This window comes from Dunckerocampus dactyliophorus, chromosome 10 (assembly GCF_027744805.1).
Source record: "Dunckerocampus dactyliophorus isolate RoL2022-P2 chromosome 10, RoL_Ddac_1.1, whole genome shotgun sequence".
In the NCBI taxonomy this organism is placed as follows: Eukaryota; Metazoa; Chordata; class Actinopteri; order Syngnathiformes; family Syngnathidae; genus Dunckerocampus; species Dunckerocampus dactyliophorus.
The window spans coordinates 4153829-4174533 of record NC_072828.1 but is presented as its reverse complement, the minus strand read 5'-3'; the positions used below and the strand labels follow the sequence as shown (position 1 = coordinate 4174533).

Below are 20705 nucleotides of genomic sequence, written 5' to 3'. Positions count from 1 at the left end.
TTTCTACCAGCGAAGGCCACATTGTGAAAAATGAAATTTTACTGTTTTTTTAATATTTCAACTTAAATACGTAAATTTTCTTCTCATAATATTTTGACTTCATTCTCATAATATTATAACTTTTTCCCCAAACAAATTTTCCAAAAATGACAACTTTATTTTGTTTTGTTTGTTTGTCATATTACAATTTTAAAAAATAACGTATTTTTTCTTTCATATTCTGTGAAATTGCGACATTTTTTCTCATTGCACTCCGACTTTTTTCTCTTCATATTTTGACGTTATTCTCATAAATTACATCTGTTTTTTCAATTTCTGCCACTTTTTTCCCTTGAAATTATGAATTTATTCCCTTAATATTTTGACTTCATTCTCATAACATTACATTACATAACTTTTTTCACAATTTAAATTTCTAAAAATGACAATCATTATTTTTCCTCATAATATTGCGATATTCTCAAAAAATTATGATTTTACAACATCAAAGATGGAAACATCAGCAGTAATTTTACAAGACTAATATGAAAACACTAAGAGAAAGAAAAAGGCACAATTTTACAAGAATAAAGTCCTAATATTATGAGGGAAAATTGTCACGTTCCGCAGGACAGGAGTGAGTACTTCTTGTCCTGCACTCTTATTTTGGTGCACTGCACTTCCTGCTGGGGGGAAGCTGCAGCCGCCTCACCCCAGTGGTATGTTGCACAGCTGGCCACAATTGCAATTAGTGGTGTTTAAAAGCCCAGCGTCATCTCAAGTACGGCACTGGTTTATTGTTCTTTTCTTCTGCTGTCACATAACGTTCCTCCAACCTGTCAATACCACCTTTGGCTACCATTTGATCCATTTCGTCCAGCTCCTCCCGGCGGATGCTGAGGCGTTACCAGGCCAGTTGGGAAACATAGTCTCTCCAACGTGTCCTGGGTCTTCCCCAAGGCCTTCTACCGGTCGGACTTGCCCTGAACACCTCCCCAGGGAGGCGTCCGGGAGGCATCCTGACCAGATGCCCAAGCCACCTCATCTGGCTCCTCTCAATGCGGAGGAGCAGCGGTTCTACTCCCGGTCTCCGAGTCTCTCCCGGATGACAGTGTTTCTCACCCTATCTCTAAGGGAGAGCCCAGCCACCCTACGGAGAAAACTCATTTCGGCCGCTTGTACCCGCGATCTTGTCCTTTCAGTCATTACCCAAAGCTCATGACCATAGGTGAGGGTAGGAACGTAGATCGACCAGTAAATTGAGAGCTTTGCCTTTTGGCTTAGCTCTCTCTTCACCACAACAGACCGATGTAGAGTCTGCATCACTGCAGACGCCGCACCAATTCACTTATCGATCTCGCGTTCCATCCTTCCCTCATTCGTGAATAAGACCCCAAGGTACCTCAACTCCTCCACTTGGGGCAGGATCTCATCCCCGACCTGGAGATGGCATTCCACTCTTTTCCAGGCGAGAACCATGGACTCGGACTTGGAGGTGCTGATTCTCATCCCGGCCGCTTCGCACTCGGCTGCGAACCGATCCAGTGAAAGTTGAAGTTTACGGCTTGATGAAGCCAGCAGGACCACATCATCTGCAAAAAGCAGAGACTCAATCCTGCAGCCACCAAACCAGAACCCCTCAACGCCCTGGCTGCGCCTAGAAATTCTGTCCATAAAAATAATGAACAGAATTGGTGACAAAGGGCAACCCTGGCGGAGCCCAACCCTCACTGGAAACGGGTCCGACTTACTGCCGGCAATGCGAACCAAACTCTGACACCGGTCATACAGGGAACGAACAGCTTGAATTAGCTGGTCCGATACCCCATACTCCCGGAGTACTCCCCACAAAATTCCTCGAGGAACACGGTCGAATGCCTTCTCCAAGTCCACAAAACACATGTAGACTGGTTGGGCAAACTCCCATGCACCCTCAAGGACCCTGCTGAAAGTGTAGAGCTGGTCCACAGTTCCACGACCAGGACGAAAACCACACTGCTCCTCCTGAATCCGAGATTTAACTATCCGGCGGATCCTCCTCTGCAGAACCCCTGAATAGACCTTACCAGGGAGGCTGAGGAGTGTGATTCCACGATATTTGGAACACACCCTCCGGTCCCCCTTCTTAAAAAGGGGAACCACCACCCAGCAATCCAGAGGCACTGCCCCCGATGTCCACGCGATGCTGCAGAGTCATGTCAACCAAGACATGCCTACAGCATCCATGGCCTTAAGGAACTCCGGGCGAATCTCATCCACCCCCGGGGCCCTGCCACCAAGGAGCTTTTTGACAACCTCAGCAACCTTAGCCCCAGAGATAGGAGAGCCCACCGTGGAGTCCCCAGGCTCTGCTTCCTCATAGGAAGACGTGTCGGTGGGATTGGAGGTCTTTTTGGAAGTATTCTTCCACCGATCCACAACATCCCGAGTCAATGTCAGCAGCACACCATCCCCACCATACACGGTGTTGACTGTGCACTGCTTCCCCCTCCTGAGACGCCGAATGGTGGTCCAGAATCTCTTCGAAGCCGTCCAGAAGTCATTCTCCATGGCTTCTCCGAACTCCTCCCATGTCCGAGTTTTTGCCTCAGTGACTGCCAGAGCCGCAGACCGCTTGGCCTGCCGATACCTGTCAGCTGCTTCCGGAGTCCCATGAGCCAAAAAGGCCCGATAGGACTCCTTCTTCATCTTGACTGCATCCCTCACCACTGGTGTCCACCAACGGGTTCTGGGATTACCGCCACAACAGGCACCAACCACCTTATGGCCACAGCTCCGATCAGCTGCCTCGACAATAGAGGCACGGAACATGGCCCATTCAGACTCAATGTCCGCCACCTCCCTCGGAACATGGTCGAAGCTCTCCCGGAGGTGGGAGTTGAAACTCCTTCTGACAGGGGACTCTGCCAGTCGTTCCCAGCAGACCCTCACAATACGTTTGGGCCTGCCAGGTTTGACCGGCATCCTCCCCCACCATCGGAGCCAACTTACCACCAGGTGGTGATCAGTTGACAGGTCCGCCCCTCTCTTCACCCGAGTGTCCAAAACATATGGCCGCAAGTCCGATGATACGACCACAAAGTCAATCATGGAAGTGCGGCCTAGGGTGTTCTGGTGCCAAGTGCACATGTGGACACCCTTATGCTTGAACATTGTGTTTGTTATCGACAATCTGTGACGAGCACAAAGCACCGCTCGGGTTCAGATCAGGGGGGCCGTTCCTCCCAATCACGCCTCTCCAGGTCTCGCTGTCGCTGCCAACGTGAGCAATGAAGTCCCCCAGCAGAACAAGGGAATCGCCTGAGGGAGCACTCTCCAGTACTTCCTCTAGAGACTCCAAAAAAGGTGGGTATTCTGAACTGCTGTTTGGCGCATAAGCACAAACAACAGTCAGGACCCAAGCACTCAAAGGCACTCAAAGGCGGAGGGAAACTACAGTACCCTCTCGTTCACCGGGTTAAACTCCAACATGCCGGCCACAAGCCTGGGTGCAACAAGAATTGCCACCCCTGCCCGTCGCCTCTCACTGCTGGCAACGCCAGAGTGGAACAAGGTCCAACCCTTCTCAAGAGGACTGGTTCCAGAGCCCTTGCTGTGCGTTGAGGTGAGTCCGACTATATCTAGCCGGAACTTCTCAACCTCATGCACCAGCTCAGGCACTTTCCCTACCAGAGAGGTGACATTCCATGTCCCTAGAGCTAGTTTCTGTAGCTGAGGATTGGACCGCCAAGGTCCCCGCCTTCGGCTGTCACCCAGCTCACTCTGCACCCGACCGCTTTGGCCCCTCTCATGAGTGGTGAGCTCATTGGAGGGGGGACCCATGTTGTCTCTTCGGGCTGTGCCCGGCCGGGCCCCATGGGCGTAGGCCCGGCCACCAGACGCTCGCCATCGTGCCCCTCCTCCAGGCCTGGCTCCAGAGGGGGGCCCCGGTGACCCGCGTCCGGGCAAGGGAAAACGTGGTCCAATGTTTTTTGTCATCATAGAGGTCTATTGAGCTACTTTTTGTCTGGTCCCTCACCTAGGACCTGTTTGTCGTGGGTGACCCTACCAGGGGCATAGAAACCCCTGACAACTTAGCTCCTAGGATCATCGGGACACGCAAACTCCTCCTCCACAATAAGGTGGTAGCTCAGGGAGGAGTTGAAGTATGTTATTTTTTTAAAGTTATAATATGACAATATGACAGTTATAATATGACAAACAAAGCAACAAATAAAGTTGTCATTTTTGGAAACTTATGTGGCGGAAAAAGCCAAAACATTATGGGAATGAATTCATAATTACGAGAAGAAAATGTATAAAAAGAAAGTTAAAATAGTTAGAAAATGGTGATAAAACAAGAGCAAAAATAAAAAAACAAACGTCAAAATATTAAAAGAAAAAAGTATTCTAAGGAAAAAAAACTTGCAATTTTCTGAGAATAAACTCAGAAAATAATATAATTTTAGTCAATATATATGTATATATATTTGGGATGCCCAGCATGTATCAACCATCGATTGCCATTCTCAACACACACAACACATTCCGGCCTTCAAAATAAGAGCGCTGTTTGTCACATTTGTCTAATTATATAAACATCAGGGTGTCATTAAAATATCTTGCATTAATAACGTGATTGGAATCACACGTGTGACTACATCTTCCTAATCCCAAGCACGGGCATTACAGTTTGTTGAAGATTTTGTAGCAATATGTGCTGAGACTGACAGCCCATTAGAAAAGTTAGCTAAGCTACATCCATTTCTCAATTACTGGACAAAATGGGGCAATAATGTATTGCATCAATAAATGTAAGGATTATTGCATTTTATTCACTAACCCAAATAGCACACACTCTATACTGGTAAAATAAGTGGAAAATGGTAAAAAAAAAAACAGATTTCTAAAAAATTAAAATGAAAAAAATGGAATTTGGGAAAAGATTGAATGGATTTCATATGACCCTTATGACCCTAAGAGAGTTTGTCATATATTCTAAATCACACCACAAATTGATCGACAGTATAACCATGTCAAACCCTAAAAGTATTTTGCATGCCCGTTTTTCCAATTTTATCTTTTATTGGATGGACTTTTATTGGATCTTTTATTGGAGTAGGGACCTGACTCACAGAGGTTTGTTACAAAAGCCAAACAATATTGTTGGTCCTGCTGTGTAATAAAAAAGTCAATTGGATAATACTTTGGTTGCTTTATTTTTAATGCTTTGAAGAACTATTCTCATAACCATATTTAATTCCACAAATTGATGTTCACTCATTGTAACAAAAGCTTATTATTATAAGAAAAAAAAAAAACACTGGTTGAGGATTGGTACTGGATCAGATTGGATCGGCAAGACTAAAAAAAAATTGGATCAGAAGCCAAAATGTGGATCGGGACATCCCCATATCCCCACATGTATGTGTATATATATATATATATATATATATATATATATATATATACACATATACAGACCCTTTCCAAAAAATTTGAATGTCATGGAAAAGTTGTTTAATTTCCATAATTTCTATTCAAAAAGTTAAATTTTCATAGATTATAGATTCAGGGCCCACAATTTATAAGATTTCAAGTATTTATTTGTTTATTTTTACGTAATTTGGGCTTCCAGCTCATAAAACCCACGAAAACAGGAATTCAAAAAATTAGAATACTGTGAAGAAATCACCATTTACTTCTCAGTTTTTGCAGGAAAAAAAAGAAAGAAATTAGGATCACATCAAATCAATCAAAATATGGTACTTTCAAAACAATATGTCAATCTTCAATGCTTGGTTGGGAATCCCTTTGCCTTAATCACTGCCTCGATGCGACGTGGCATTGAAGCAATCAGCCTGTGGCATTGCCTGGGAGTTATGGAAGCCCAGATTTCCTTGATGCTTGCTGTCAGCTCTTCTTTGTTGTTGCGTCTGGTGCCCCTCATTTTCCTCTTGAGAATACCCCATAGATTCTCAATGGGGTTTAGGTCCGGTGAGTTGGCTGGCCAGTCAAGCACTGTGATGGCATGGGCATCAAACCAGGTTTTGGTGCTTCTGGCGGTATGGGCAGGGGCCAGGTCCTGCTGGAGATGAAATCTGCATCTCCATACAGATCCTCTGCAGAAGGAATCATGAAGTCCTCTAAAACATTCTGGTAGACTGTTGCGGTGCCCTTGGATTTAAGAAAGCAGAGTTTACCAACACCTGCACCGGACATTGCACCCCAAATCATGACGGACTGTGGATATTTCACACTGGACCTCAGGCAGCTTGGGTTCTGTTCCTCACCCGTCTTCCTCCAAACCCTTGGACCTTGGTTCCCAAATGAAAGGCACACTTTACTTTCATCGGAAAAGAGGACCTTGGACCACTGGCTAACAGTCCAGTCCTTCTTCTCCTTGGCCCAGTGGAGACGCTTCCTACGTTGGCTCAGGTTCAGGTTCAGAAGTGGCTTGACCCGAGGAACCCCACAGTTGTAGCCCATCTCAAGGATGCGTCTGAATGTGGTGGTTTTTGAAGCTGTGACTCCCGCCTCATTCCACTCTTTCTGGATCTCTGCCAGATTCTTGAATCTTCCCTGTTTGATAATCCGCTGAAGCCCACGGTCATCTCTTTTGCTGGTGCATCTTCTCCTGCCACATTTTGCCCTTCCTTTAGACTTTCCATTGATATGCTTGGACACAGCACTCTGTGAACAACCAGCCTCCTTAGCTATGACCTTTTGTGGCTTACCCATCCTATGGAGGGTATCAATGATGGTCTTCTGGCCAGTTGTCATGTCTGCAGTCTTCCCCATATTGAACCGAACTGAGACAATTGAACCAAACTGAAGCAATGTAATGACACCTGGGGAAGCCTGTGCAGGTGATTTGAGGTTAGTAGATGATTAGTGTGTGACACTCAGTTTAAAACATTCATGCCGTGCAAAATTTGGGCTGATTTCTTCACAGTATTCTAATTTTTTGAATTCCTGTTTTTGTGGGTTTAATGAGCTGGAAGCCCAAATTATGTAAAAATAAACAAATAAATACTTGAAATCGTTTAAATTATGGGCCCTGAATCTATAATCTATGAAAGTTTAACTTTTTGAATGGAATTATGGAAATTAAACAACTTTTCCATGACATTCTAATTTTTTGGAAAGGGTCTGTATATATATATTAGTACTGTGAAATGATTAAAATTTTTAATCAGGTTAATCATGGGTTTCAAACGAATTAATCATGATTAATCAACATTTGAAATGATGTCTGAAATATGCCCATTTCTACTGTATTTTATTGAAAGACAGAAAAATGGATTATGTATATTTGCATGTATTAACAGCTCCAAATGAACTGAAAATGATGTCACATGTCTTAAAAAAATCTATTTACCTACACTAGTTTCTTTAGTAGTAGCGGAATATTTGAATCACATTTTATCCGTGTTATTATGAGAAATGAGGCGTTGCGTTCAAACACACCATTCTTACTGAATTCAACTTAAATGATTAAGTTGAATTCAGTAAGACAGTCATTCTACATTTTTTGAAAGATCCTGAGCATTATGGAACAAAAAAAGTCAAGTGGTAGACCCCCCCAAAAAAATCACACCTGCGCTGAGCCGGAGGATCCGATTGGCTGTCCATCAAGACACAGGGCGGTCTTCCACCCGAATCAAGGCCCTTACTGGTGCCGACTGCAGTGCAATAACCATCAGACACCATCTACGGGAAAAGGCTTTAAAAAACAAAAAAGGAATTCAAAGACCTCGTCTCCTTCAACGCCACAAAAGTGCCCATTTAGACTTTGCCAGGGAGCATCAAACATGGGACATTGAAAGGTGGAAAAAAGTTTTATCTCCGATGAGAAAAAATGTAACCTTGACGGTCCAGATGGCTTCCAACGTTACTGGCATGATAAGGAGATCCCACCTGAGATGTTTTCTTTTTTTTTCTTTTTCTTATTCCTACCTCTGTCCTGTCCAGCCTTTAAAGCAGATAGAATTGTAGATCTAAATGCCGTCAAGTGCTCAACAGATTTACAGGGAGAAGTGTGATATACAATTCCCCTGTTATACAGAATTTATTTGACTTTGATGCTTGTTACCTGAGATGTTTTCTACCCGGCACAGTGGAGGGGGGTCCATCATGATCTGGGGTGCTTTTTCATTCAATGGAACACTGGAGCTTCAGGTGGTGCAGGGTCGTCAAACGGCGGCTGCTTACATGCAGAACCAATTTTTGAAGTGATTAACAAGAACGGTACTCATTACTGAGTCCTACTGACAACACTTTTTGTTCTGGTATGGAGAGTTTTTTGTTGTTTTGTTATTTTTTGAGCGATGGTCTTAAACTTTTGATCAGCTGAAAAACAACCTATTTCAGTTTAATTGTTGTATTCAATAATCCAAATGTGCAAAATGCAAATTCCAGCAATTTTTCAACTGGTCTTAACATTTTGATCAAGTCTATGTATATACACTAAGTCCCCAACCAACAAACACAATTGGTTCCAGACGACCGTTCTTAAGTCGAATTGTTCTTAAGTCGGGGTAAAGGTAATATTACCAATGATATAGGTACTACATGTACGTGTATACATATACAGTATATGTGTATGTATGTAAATATGAGTTTGGATGCAGTAGTAATATTAAATGAGGATAATAAATGAAAAAAACAATAATAAAAATGATATAATAATACGTAATGATAAATGTTATTTACCTTTGAAGAGGAGTGGTCCAGCATACGTCGTTGTGGTGGAGTTGGAGGAGGAGTTATTGAAAAAAAGGACAAATGGTCGTCGTCGTTAGACTCTTCTAAAAGAGGTAGTGTTCTGTGGGTGGTGTAGAATAAAGCAAGCCTATTAACTCTTCATAAACTTTAATCACACGCTCTGTTCGGGTTGTATCATACAGCTACAATTTAGCTTTCCATTTAGCTTTATCTCCCCAGCGGCTTCCTGTACCTGTTGGTCCCATTAGCAGTGTCATATATATATTGTTAGACTATGACTTTGTTTTCTTAATATAACTTTATTCTTGTAAAATTACAGCTAATTTTTAGTTCTGTTGGTTGTTTTTTTTTAAATTTTCCAACTATTTAAACTTTAAAGGAGAAGTGCTTTAAAAAGATGCACGGTGGCTGAGAGGTTAGCATGTTGGCCATACAGTCTAGAGATCGGTGTGGATCTGTGTGGAGTTTGCATGTTCTCCCCGTGCGTGTGTGGGTTTTCTCCGGGTACTCCGGTTTCCTCCCACATTCTAAAAACATGCAGGTGAGGTTAATTGGAGACTCTAAATTGTCCATAGGTATGAATGTGAGTGTGAATGGTTGTTTGTCTATATGTGCCCTGCCATTGGCTGGCCACCAGTCCAGGGTGTACCCCGCCTGTCACCCAAAGTCAGCTGGGATAGGCTCCAACATGCCGACGACCCTAATGAGCAAATGGCATAGAAAATGGATGAATGGAAGTGCTTTAAAAAAAAAGAAAACATGCTTAAATATTATTATTTCATTATAATAAGAATAAAATATATTTAAAAAATTGAAAGTCATTAACATAACATAATTTTTTTTTTCCAGCAACCTAGTGTTCCAATACCATTTTTTAATGTTCCAACCCCATTATTTTTTCTCGTGATATGACATTATTCTCGTGAAATTCTGACTTTTCTGGTTGAATTACAACTTTTTTCTCTTAATATTTTGACTTTATTCTTGTAAAATTTAAGATTTTTCCCACTTTTGTTTTTTTCTTTTGATTTTCTTGTTAAATTCTTTTTTTAGATAATATTTTTAAAATGATTATTTTTCCTCCTTATATTATGACTTTATTCTTGTAGAATTGGGACTTTTTTATCGTAATATTTTGACTTTATTCTTTGCTCTGCTATTTCTTGGTTTAAAAAAAAATATTTCGACTTTCTTCTTGTAAATTTTATTCTCATAATTATGACTTTAATCTTGTAACACTTTTTACGCAACCTCATTTTCCACAAATGACAACTTTATTGTTTTATCATATTACGTCTTAAAAAAATATACTTCTTCCTTGAATATTTAAACTTTATGCTACTAACGTGATGTAATTTTTCCTTATAATATTACGTTATGCTGGTAAAATTACACCTTTTTTCTTTTCATATTTTGACTTTAGTAAAATTACTGCTGATTTTTCCATTTTTGCTGTTGTTGCGAGTTTTCTGTAGTTTTCATGTTAAATTATATTTTCAGAATGTGCCGCAGGCAAAGAAAAAGAAAAACAAGAGAGTATTTCCATCCAGACGTGACTCATCCAGCATGTGTGTGTGTGTGTGTGTGTGTGTGTCCTTCAGTTCATGGTTCCATTCCTGACCCACAGGTGACGAGTGTGCGTGCTTGTTCTTTATATTCCGTGGACATCGTGAGTCATTAGCGCGCCGTGTAGCACAACAGCTTGTTCCTTTTTAACACCAATAACTTTCTCTCCTCTCAAATTTGCCTGGAAAGCGTGACAATCTTCCAAGAGAGCGAGCGCCAGTCGATTAGCAGCAAAATTGCCTTTGGCCGTGAGGAGAAAGAATAATTACATTTCAGCAGGCTTTGGTAAAGAAAATTAAAAAATGACGGAGCCTAATCAGGCCTTGTGAAAATGCAATAGATTTTCAAAGCGTTGTAGGAGTGAGTCACCGCAGCGAGTGACAATCTTTTGCTGCGTCCTCCACGATGCTTTCTGCATCCTAACCTGCTTTGCCTTTTCGAAAGGCGGGGTGCTAATATGGCAAATGATTAAAAACATCAACTATAAAGGCTCTTCCACATTCACGTCTCTCACTTTTCCCACTAAAATTCATCAATTATTCTTTTTTGAAAGGCATGTGTCTGATAAAAAGCCCTGTTTTTCCAGGGAGGTGCTGTTCCACTCCAGGCCTGCAGGTGGCAGTAATATGCATTAAGAAGCAGGTGCAAGGCTAAAACAACCACAACGCCATCCGCTGGATCTGGTGGATCACTGCCCCGTCACACGTGGAACCGAAAAAATTTAAAAAGGGAACATCTATTTGGATTTGCACCAAAAATGAGCACATTTTACACGAATGCACCCTCAGCCTACGTGCCTTTCAACAGTGTTTGGCGACAAGCAGCGGCGTCCTGATGAAATAGGTAGCTCCATTTGTGCTTGATCGAGGTCATGAATGGAAACACTGGTTGAGGTCACTAACAGCGGAACCTCTGGAGTCGTACAATACGGACGTCCAGACACATTTTCAGGTGAAAATACGTCCAACATTACCTTCAACATTTTGCAAAAGTGCAGCCAGCATGGGACAATCTACTTTTTCTTTGGCTTTTGCCACCACGTCATTTCATGTTAAAGGTAAGATGGCTGTTTTCTGGTTTTTGCCGTTTACTATGAACCCCTCATAACTTCTTTTTACACTCGAATGGCAGTTAGGAGAGTCAAGACTATAGAGCCGAGACTGAGCATTTTATTGTTTGATCACCGTTTCGTGGTTGAATACGGCCTATTAGTTTTTTGTACTTATTCTTGGCCTAAATGAAGTATTTTCAAGCATAAAATGGCTAAATGATGTAAATAAATGAACTAAAATACAAATAACAAGCCAAAAGAAGCATTGTAATTGTGAATGTACTGCCGTATTCTACATTGACCACTGGGTGTCGGTGTTCGGTGAGACAGGCACTAGACTCCCCACTAAGGTTCCCTAGGGGACATATTTACTGTGACACTGCATTTACTGTGACACTGCCTGAGCAGGAGTTTTATTTACATCTTACATAGCTTATTTACTTTTATTCTGTCTACTATATTGGATAATACGAGTGTAAAGTACGCTGTCCAGAAAAAACAACGAGGAACTGCTAACGTGTGAGTCTGCTATCTTATTTATGTCTAACATGTCTTATTTTCTCTGATTATATCTACTATATTGGGTAATACAAATATAAATTTGACTATAGGGGTGTTATTGAGGGCTCTAATAATGTTAAAAACTGTATTTACAAGTGCGTAAACAAGTTTTCTATGCCATAACTATGAGAATATTCCATTGAATAATACTGAATCCTACTTTGCGTAAATTCACTTATGAATGAACTGCAATTTGGACTCTTGAATATTCGTGTATGCTTCACTGCTCTCCATTCTGTTGCATTTCGCTGGTTTCAGTTTGGAGTTCAGTCTGTACTGTACAGATAAATAAATAGATATTATCAGTTTCTCAAAAGTATTTCAAATTGGGGGGGCGCAAAAACATTACTGTCCCCCAGTGGCGGCATGACAGAGAACCACTGCTGCATACTGTTGCCAATTGATGGCTTCTTTTCACTTTTATATGACAGGAGAGTCTGGACCAGAGGTAAGAACCTTTGGCTCTTTTCATGGCTGCATCTGGCTCAGACATTACTTAACACCATAAAAAAATATATTTACATTTTTTTCTACCTACATTTTAAAGTAAAACGTTGTAGAAATCACAGTATTAATGTTCAAAATAATAAAAAATTCTCATGCATCTCATGATAGACGATAGCCAGCTAAATATAGAACCACAACAGTACTTACTAGCTAAGGGAGAACCCACCCATTCTGTTCTGCGTCCTGATTGGCTGTAGACCATTGTCAATCAATCTCCTTCTGACTTTCCTGTTGCGGTCAATAGTCGTTAGCAAACTCCCTACCTGTGTAAGCTAAAGGAGAAGAAGCTAACAGGCTAAATGAATCTCTCTCAGAAATACGTTTTTAAATATGTGGCTTTCTTGGCTCTCTTCGCCAAAAAGGTTCCCGACCTCTGGTCTAGACTGAGCATTTTCTGATTTTTTTCATTTCAATATTAACACTGCTTAACTTTTTTACCCTTGAATGGCCGTTAGGAGAGTCGAGACTGAGGGTTTTCTGGTTTTTGCATTTAACAGTTAGCAAGCGTTGTCTTCTTTTTACACTTGTATGAAAGTTAAGAATGTTACAATGTGACAAACAGCCAATACAGCTAATTAAAGGCCACAGTTTGACACTGGAACAGATGAATTACATTGACATGATTTCGGCAATGCGGGTTTTTAATTATGTAGTCAAAGATGACTTTGGAGGTTCTACAATGATTTTGTGAGGGTGTGTCGCTGTAGGATTCCCCCCCTCCCCCATTAGCTTGAGTCCACAAGAATACGCAGGACGGCATGTGTTGCTATTTCCAAGAGTACACCACAGCCTTGCGAGTGAAAACCAATCATCTTTTAATCCATGTGCAGTTCATACCACCACCACCCGGGGGCAGCAAAACGTGGCGAGTGCAACAGTTGCACTCTGTGAACATTCCTGTCATTTTCCAGCCGTATCAATATTAAATATCACTATTCTGCTCAATATTAAATGAGGGCCTATTTTCTAACAATTTCAATATTTGAATCCGTGTAAATTTTTCATGGGTCTTGTATTGAAATCCCAAGTGCTCATGAATATTCATATGCAGTCATCCATATTCATTAATAGCTGCTGCGTAAAGGATTCCCGTGCATTAGTGCAAAGTGACGGTGGAGGTGAAAGTGATGCGCTGTGCACGGCTTGTTGCCAGGGACATGGGGGGCGCCTCCTCCCTAAAAGTCCCACCTCTGCACCTCTTTCCCTTGGTCCCGGGTGGTCCGTGTAGGAGAGTCGTCAGCCTCCTTCTCCTGCTCCTTCCTGCTCTTCCTGTCCCTGATGAGCTCCAGCAGCCGCTGGAACTTCACGTTTAACTCCTCCATCCCCCCCGCCGCTTTCCCGCCCTCGTCTTTTCCGTCCTCGTCCTTCCCGCCCTCGCCGCTCCCCAGCGAGCTCAGCGACTCGGCCCGGGAGTCGCGGCCCTCAAACTCGTAAGTCTGCAACGAGTCGTAGGGCGGCTGCGACGGGTCTGAGGTCACCTGATCCAGGCGGAAACTGAGCAGGTCCTCCATGCGTAAGGGTTGAGAGGTCCTCACAGGCTCCGCCTCCGCACTCCACCCCCTGTTGAGAGCAAAGGCCGCCCCGGGGAAGGGTTTGGACAAAGGAGACATCATGTTGAGCAGCTGCGAGCCGCCCACTCCAAGCCCACCGCGGGCGCTTCCGTTCAGTGAGCCCACGATGCTGTAAGTGTCCACTGGCGGGTAAACGGGAACCCTGGCGGGGGCGCTCTCACCCCCGTTTGGGAAACTTTGCTCGGAAACGGACGGGAGTGAGGAATCGGTGTCGATGTCGTCGATGGTGCAGCTGGTGGCGCCGGTGCTGATCAGGGTCTGGTTCGCAGTCGAGCTGCTCGGACTTTGGCAGGAAGAACCGGTCGGCTCGGAACAAGTCAGACTGGCGGGACCGCCAAGCGGCGTGGACTGGACCTCAGTTGGCTTTATCTGAGGAACAAAGACAAAAAGATGGCGAGAAACGTCCAGAATAAAATCTATTTGTGTGATTATGTTCTTTTTGGCAGCATATCATACACTGTCAGGACTAATCCACTGTCTACAAAGGACTCCTATGGTAAACACGTCATTAGTTATTCATTATTATTTTCTTCACTTCACGCACGTTGTAACCAAATTTACAAAACATTATTTCGATAACGTAAAAAGTCAGGTGAGGTCAAAGTTGGATCACCATTTTTATAAATAATACTTTTAGGGTTATTTTTGTTCCGTGTCAAAGCAGCTTCTTCATTTATCTTGATTATAGAAATACCAACAAAAAATAACTCATATTAAAAATATTTGTATTACTGATATTGTAAAAATAACTTTTTGAACAAAACACTTCATACAATCAAGCTATATAAAATGCTAATATAGTAATATCAATGTTAATGGAAAGTATAAGGTATTGTTCAAACTATATTATATTAATTCAAAATATGTCCTACTAATGTACAGGTATGTATTGATATATTTTGTCTATACATTCATTTGTTACTTATTTTATGTATTCATAGTAAACATTTTAATTGTTTTTTTTTAGTTCAAAGTAGGGCCTGCACGGTGGCCAAGTGGTTAGCATGTTGGCCACATAATTATGAGGTTGGGAAGACCTGGGTTCAAATCTTCGTTTGTGGAGTTTGCATGTTCTCCCCGTGTGTGTGTGGGTTTTCTCCGGGTACTCCGGTTTCCTCCCACATTCCAAAAACATGCATGTTAGCTTAATTGGAGACTCTAAATTGTCCATAGGTATGAATGTGAGTGTGAATGCTTGTTTGTCTATATGTGCCCTGCCATTGGCTGTTCCCCGCCTCTCGCCCACAGTGGCTGGGATAGGCTCCAGCATGCCCGCGCGACCCTAATGAGGATAACGGGTGTTAATGCTAAATATGTATTTTTATGATTTAAATAATCATATAAGCTTACTCATATATTTATTAATATATTTAGCCTACATATTCATTATCACTTATTTCAAATAGTAGTACAAATTTAATTTCAGTTATTCCCATTAGTTCAAACTACGCTATATTAATGCAAAATACGTATTTTTATTATTAATATCAACTAATATTTTTATTAATGTATATAGCCCATACATTTATGCATGGGCATGCATTTTTGCATTTTCAATCATGTAGGCCAACTAGTAGATGTATAAATATATTTAGTCTATGTCGTCATTAATGACTTTACTGTTTCTTATGACTTTACTGTGACTGGGACTCCTGGGTTGGCTTGTATGAACCTTTGATCTTTCATTAAGGAACATCTCACTTGAATTCAGCTTTGGTTAAAACATTTGTATTTTTGTACAATTGCACATAAAAAACCAAAGCTGTATTCTTTTTTTTTTTAATTTGCATTTTTTTTTTTAAGTTCAGCGATCTGCCTGCAGGGGCAGTACATGCTTGTCTGACGACACACACACACACACACACACACACACACACACACACGCACACACGCACACACACGTACTGTGAGCTGACCTTAGAGTGGGTCTGGTTGTGGTTCTGGGCCACAATCGTTTTGCCGCAGGCTTCACTCCTGACGGGCAGTCTGCTCAGCTTGTGCGCTGCCATCAAACTACTGGTGCCCGTCTCGGTGGGGCGCTGTCGCACCGCTTCAGAGGCGCTGTTGAAAGGAGCTCCGGTGTGCTGACCTAGCTGCACGCCGGCCTCCAGCGGCCCGGTGGGGTCGTCCCGGAGCACGGGGAGCGTGTGGATGCTGTAGCAAAGGCGCCCGTAGAGCGGCGCCGAGCCAGGCCGATGATGCTGCTGCTGCTGAGAGTCCGCGCCCGGGTACAGGTTGCGACTCATGCTGTACGTTCTGGCCCGCGGTGCTGCCTGTTGCGTGTACCATCTGCGGTCAAAGACAAACGTCAGTTAGAGTGAGCCCCCACGCCGAAGTTTTTGCTTTTTTAATTGGGGACAGAGCTCACATGTTCCTGCTGGCGTGCACGTGCTGCATTCTGTGCATGCTCTGCAGCGCCGCCATGTCAAAGGCCGCCGTGTCCGCCTCCCCTCCCCCCTCGTCGTCATAGGAGATGATGTTCTCCCTGACGTCATCCTCCTCCGAGGCCGAGTGGGCATCTCGCTTATGATGGCGCAGCGACAGCGAGAGCGCGCACACCACTAAAGGGCAAGGGAGCCGTGACCATGCGACTCATCACGTCCTGACACAAGCGCTCAGTGTCACAACCACACACGCGCACACGCACGCACACACACAAACATGGCCGCCGTGACCTACCCAGAAGAGTGGTGACGCAGGCCAGCAAGGCCATCAAGGTGACCAGGCTGAAGACCAGCGAGGGCGAGGCGGAGGGCGCCGGGCGACACACTGCCCGTCTCTCCCAACGCCGCTCCCGAGCTTTGGTTTCTGTCCGCATGCCCCCCCGCAGACACGGACAAATGGTCACCGTGACCGTGCCGGTGTTGGCGAGGCCCGAGGCTCCGTCGCGCAGCACCACCGGCACGTAGAGAGTGACCAAAGACGACGAGTATCCGGGAAGCGGCTCCAAGGCCGACCGGAGCACCAGGCTGGCTGTCACGCCTCACAACCACAAACCGCATAAATGAGTACGCCTTCGCCCAACCACCAGCCCGCCCGCCCGCGTCCTGCTTACCTCCGCCTTCCCTGATGGAGACGTTGAGGGCAGAGCTGGACTCCGGGGGGATGCTGAAGTGGACCGGGCCGTCCTGGCCTCCCGGGTCTCGGTCGACGGCTCGGAGAACCTGAACGACCTGCGGGGCACGGACGTCACGTGACTAAGAGGCGGTGATGTCACTGGTAGGGGTCAGTGAAGCGGAGGAAAACATAAACAAGCCTCCTTTCATATTTCTCTCTACACCGAGTTGTTTCCCTCCCCCCTCGCTAAAGGAACTTTTAACTTGCTGTGAATTAACAGTGCAGTAAAATTCACTTTTAAATATTAACATAAAAATGATAATAAAATATTAAATTTAATAAATCAAATATGAAAAATATATATTATGATATAATATTATATTATACATATCATACAATATTAAAAAAATATATTAAAAATACATAATATACAAAAAATACATTCATAAAAACAACTGCACCCCACATAAACAAGCACTTTGGTGACAGAGGAGAGGAAAAACTTTTCATAAAAACATATATTAAACTATATTGTAATCTAAAATCAGTGATATGATATGATATGATATGATATCATAACATGTAAAATAACATCATTTTAGTAGCATAAAGTTGAAATATTAAAGAAAAAAATGTTTTTTTAAAAAGTCATAATATTATGAAAAACAAACAAAACCATGAATACAGTGGTTTGTAAATTAGGTTGCCAAAAAAGTTACATTATTATGAGAATTAAGTCAAAATACGATGGGAATAAAGAAATCATCACAACAACATTTACATAAAGAACGTTGAAACAGGCATAAAATAATAAAAAAAAGAGCTAAAATTTTCTAAGAATAAAGTAAAAATATTCAGAGAAAAAAAAGTTTTATTCTAATGAGAAAAAAAGTCACAATTTTACAAGAAAAAACATTTTAGTAGCATAGAGTTAGGATGTAATTTTTAAAAAGTCCTAATATGAAAAATCAACAAAACAACATTTTTGGAAAATTAGGTTGGGAAAAAAACTTATAAGATGATGGAAGTAAAGTCAAAATATTGTGGGAATGAAGTCATAATATTACGAGAAGAAGATTTAACAACATTATTTTAAAATAAAGTTGAAATACTGTATTTGGACAATTTAAAAAAAACAACAGCAAAAATAGTTTATTACGGAAAAAAGTGCATATCAGCTTTTTCAGCGATACGACAAAGCTGAGATGCACCCCAGGGGTCCCACCTATCGTATAAAAATGGGCGTGGAGTTCTGACGAAAAGTTTGCATACCCAAGAAACCCAAGATTAGCTTGTGAGTTACAAAAAGTGGCGTACGCACGCATTCATGCAATAGATTCCATCTTGAGTAAAAGTGTGCGTATGCAACTCCGCCTTAGGTCACGCCCTTTCCACGCCTCCACTTCACCATGAAGGTGAATGCAAAGTGACTCACGAATGTGGCGTCCATATTCAAAGAGCCTCGCCTGCATCGTTACCGTGGCTGCTGTCAAATGACAAGGACAAAGAAGCCGACTTTCACAAAAATGGACGTGGAAATACTGAAAAAAGGGTCATATTTGGAAGACACAAGAGTGGCATAACAAATACAACAAATACTGAGTGACAGCACGTCCGCTGTCATCTCTGTGAATGGCGCACGGCAAACCGAGGCAAAATTAAAAAGAATGTGGTCCGATATCGAGGCAAAATCAGTTTATTTAAAGGTGGATGCCAAGACTCAAACCGAGGATGAAGTTATGTCGAAAATCAATTGCTTTAATTCCGGATATTTAAAAAATATTTAATGTTATGATGACATTTACATCATCAAATATGAAGTATATTTTCATGATATCATGAGGAGCTAATGTTGTGTATTAGTTCAAGGCCTAACAAAACCAAACTCCATCATTTGTGGAAAAGGGAAGGAATAAGAGTACGTTTACGCACACAGCCCTGACACTATCCACACAAATAAACATCATGCAGGTAAGACAAATAAATGTTGCTATTGATGACATAACTGATATATGCAACCAAGAACTGTCTTATTTTTTGATAAATTGTCCAAAGAAAAGAGAGTAACGGAGCACTGAGGACATATTCGCTCTGTGAAGACATTATAATATCATCATGATTTCAAAATAAAATGATGAAATATTCAAGTGCTGCGTTGTATTTTTCGTGCTTCTTTTAGTGTGGATACTAAACTGGTGCGTAACAGTGTTTCTGATACTTTAGGACTGATACCACGACTATCAATCTATTTGCAGTCATCATGTGTTGACCAGCACACATTGATTTGATTGACAAATGATATCCGTCAGTGTCAGGTAAAATAGCAACGCTTTCCACAAATGTTTGTCATAATAATGAATACAAATAAATAGGAAGCTGGCGTACAAAGGTGCCGTACCGGTGCACACATTCCCACGCCAGGTTGTGTTTTTATAGGTCACATACTTTGCGTGTACGCAGTTTTTCGGTCCTGTTTTGTGCGTACGCAAGCTCTATAGATGAGACCCCTGATCTACGAATGAAACGAGACAAAATCAATTCAGACCTGCCCCGGGGCGCTGGAGTCGCACACGGATGTTGCGTACTGTCTGTCCAACTCTGGCGCGTTGTCATTCTGGTCGAGCGTCTCCACGGCAACCACCACCCTCGACACCAGATTGGGGTTGTCTAAACACAAAACGGAGACGTTCATCACGCCGACCTTGGAGTCATTCTGCCGCTCACTTTGAAAGGGTTGCCCGAGGGGGCCGCCCCGGCGACGCACCCCTCTGCGTGGCCATGACAGTGATGTTGTGCCACTGCTCCTGCTCGCGGTCCAGCTCCGTCACGGCGCTGATGAATCCCGTGTCAGAAGCGATGCGGAACAGAGCCTCCGGGTCCGACTGAGGATCGATGGAGTACCTGCGGGACGGAGGAAGAGTGAGCGAGCCCGGAGCGAGGCAGGGTGAGCGATGGCGTCATAAACACCTGATGTTGCCGCTCTGGCCCGTGTCAGGGTCCACGGCATGCACCCGGCCCACAGAGCAGACGGGGGGGCAGTTTTCTGACACGTCCATATGGTACCAAGCCTGGGAGAAGCGGGGCGGCTCATCGGCGTTAAGGACCATCACACGCACCATCGCCTGGTCCTTGAAGGGTCCTTTCTTCAGGTAGCGGGGGTCCACCAGCGGGTTTACCACTTCCACCGTGAAGGAGTAGGAATTACGAGCCTCGTAATCCAGCAGCTGTTGGATGAAGAACAGCAACAACCAACACCACTTCATTGAAAAGACACACATACCCGCTCATTTTATTAACCACCACAATCATCTTTTTTATTCTCACTTTGTTCAGCACGATGACGGCCTCCCGCTCCTTTGAGCTGATGTTGAAGGTTTGGGCCTCCTCGGCATCCAGGATGCTGAATTCCAGCAGAGCGTTCTCGCCCACGTCGGCATCTGTGGCGGTGAGGCGGCCCACCTCCACCCCCGGAGCCGCCAGCTCCGACACGGAGAAGGACCACGCACCTGCGGGGACGTAACATTGTGCCGTCATGACCTTGATGACACGGATAGTGCTCATCCGTCAGGATGATTAACCGTTCCACGCCGCAGGACGCCAGCGCAGGAAGAACAATAACCAAATAATGATGATCATAATAATCATTTTCTCAATTACAATTAGAGCAAAATTTGTTCTTTTTGAGGAGCAGTGGGCAGCCATTATGA

The 20705-nt window shown here is 43.2% G+C and overlaps 1 protein-coding gene across 3 annotated transcripts in view; it reads right to left on the bottom strand.

Moving 5' to 3' along the window:
- Positions 1-10608: 10608 nt before the first annotated feature.
- Positions 10609-20705, bottom strand: part of LOC129189112 (cadherin-24-like) — a 35511-nt gene continuing 25414 nt past the window's right edge. For all 3 annotated transcript variants that reach the window (XM_054790464.1, XM_054790465.1, XM_054790466.1), the window contains 9 exons: positions 20323-20504; positions 19966-20222; positions 19763-19899; positions 19544-19665; positions 16997-17114; positions 16621-16923; positions 16310-16502; positions 15858-16230; positions 10609-14310 (listed from right to left, as the gene is read on the bottom strand). In XM_054790464.1, the coding sequence (XP_054646439.1) occupies positions 13546-14310; positions 15858-16230; positions 16310-16502; positions 16621-16923; positions 16997-17114; positions 19544-19665; positions 19763-19899; positions 19966-20222; positions 20323-20504 (2450 nt within the window). In that variant the 3' untranslated portion in view covers positions 10609-13545. The remainder of the gene's footprint in view (positions 14311-15857; positions 16231-16309; positions 16503-16620; positions 16924-16996; positions 17115-19543; positions 19666-19762; positions 19900-19965; positions 20223-20322; positions 20505-20705) is intronic.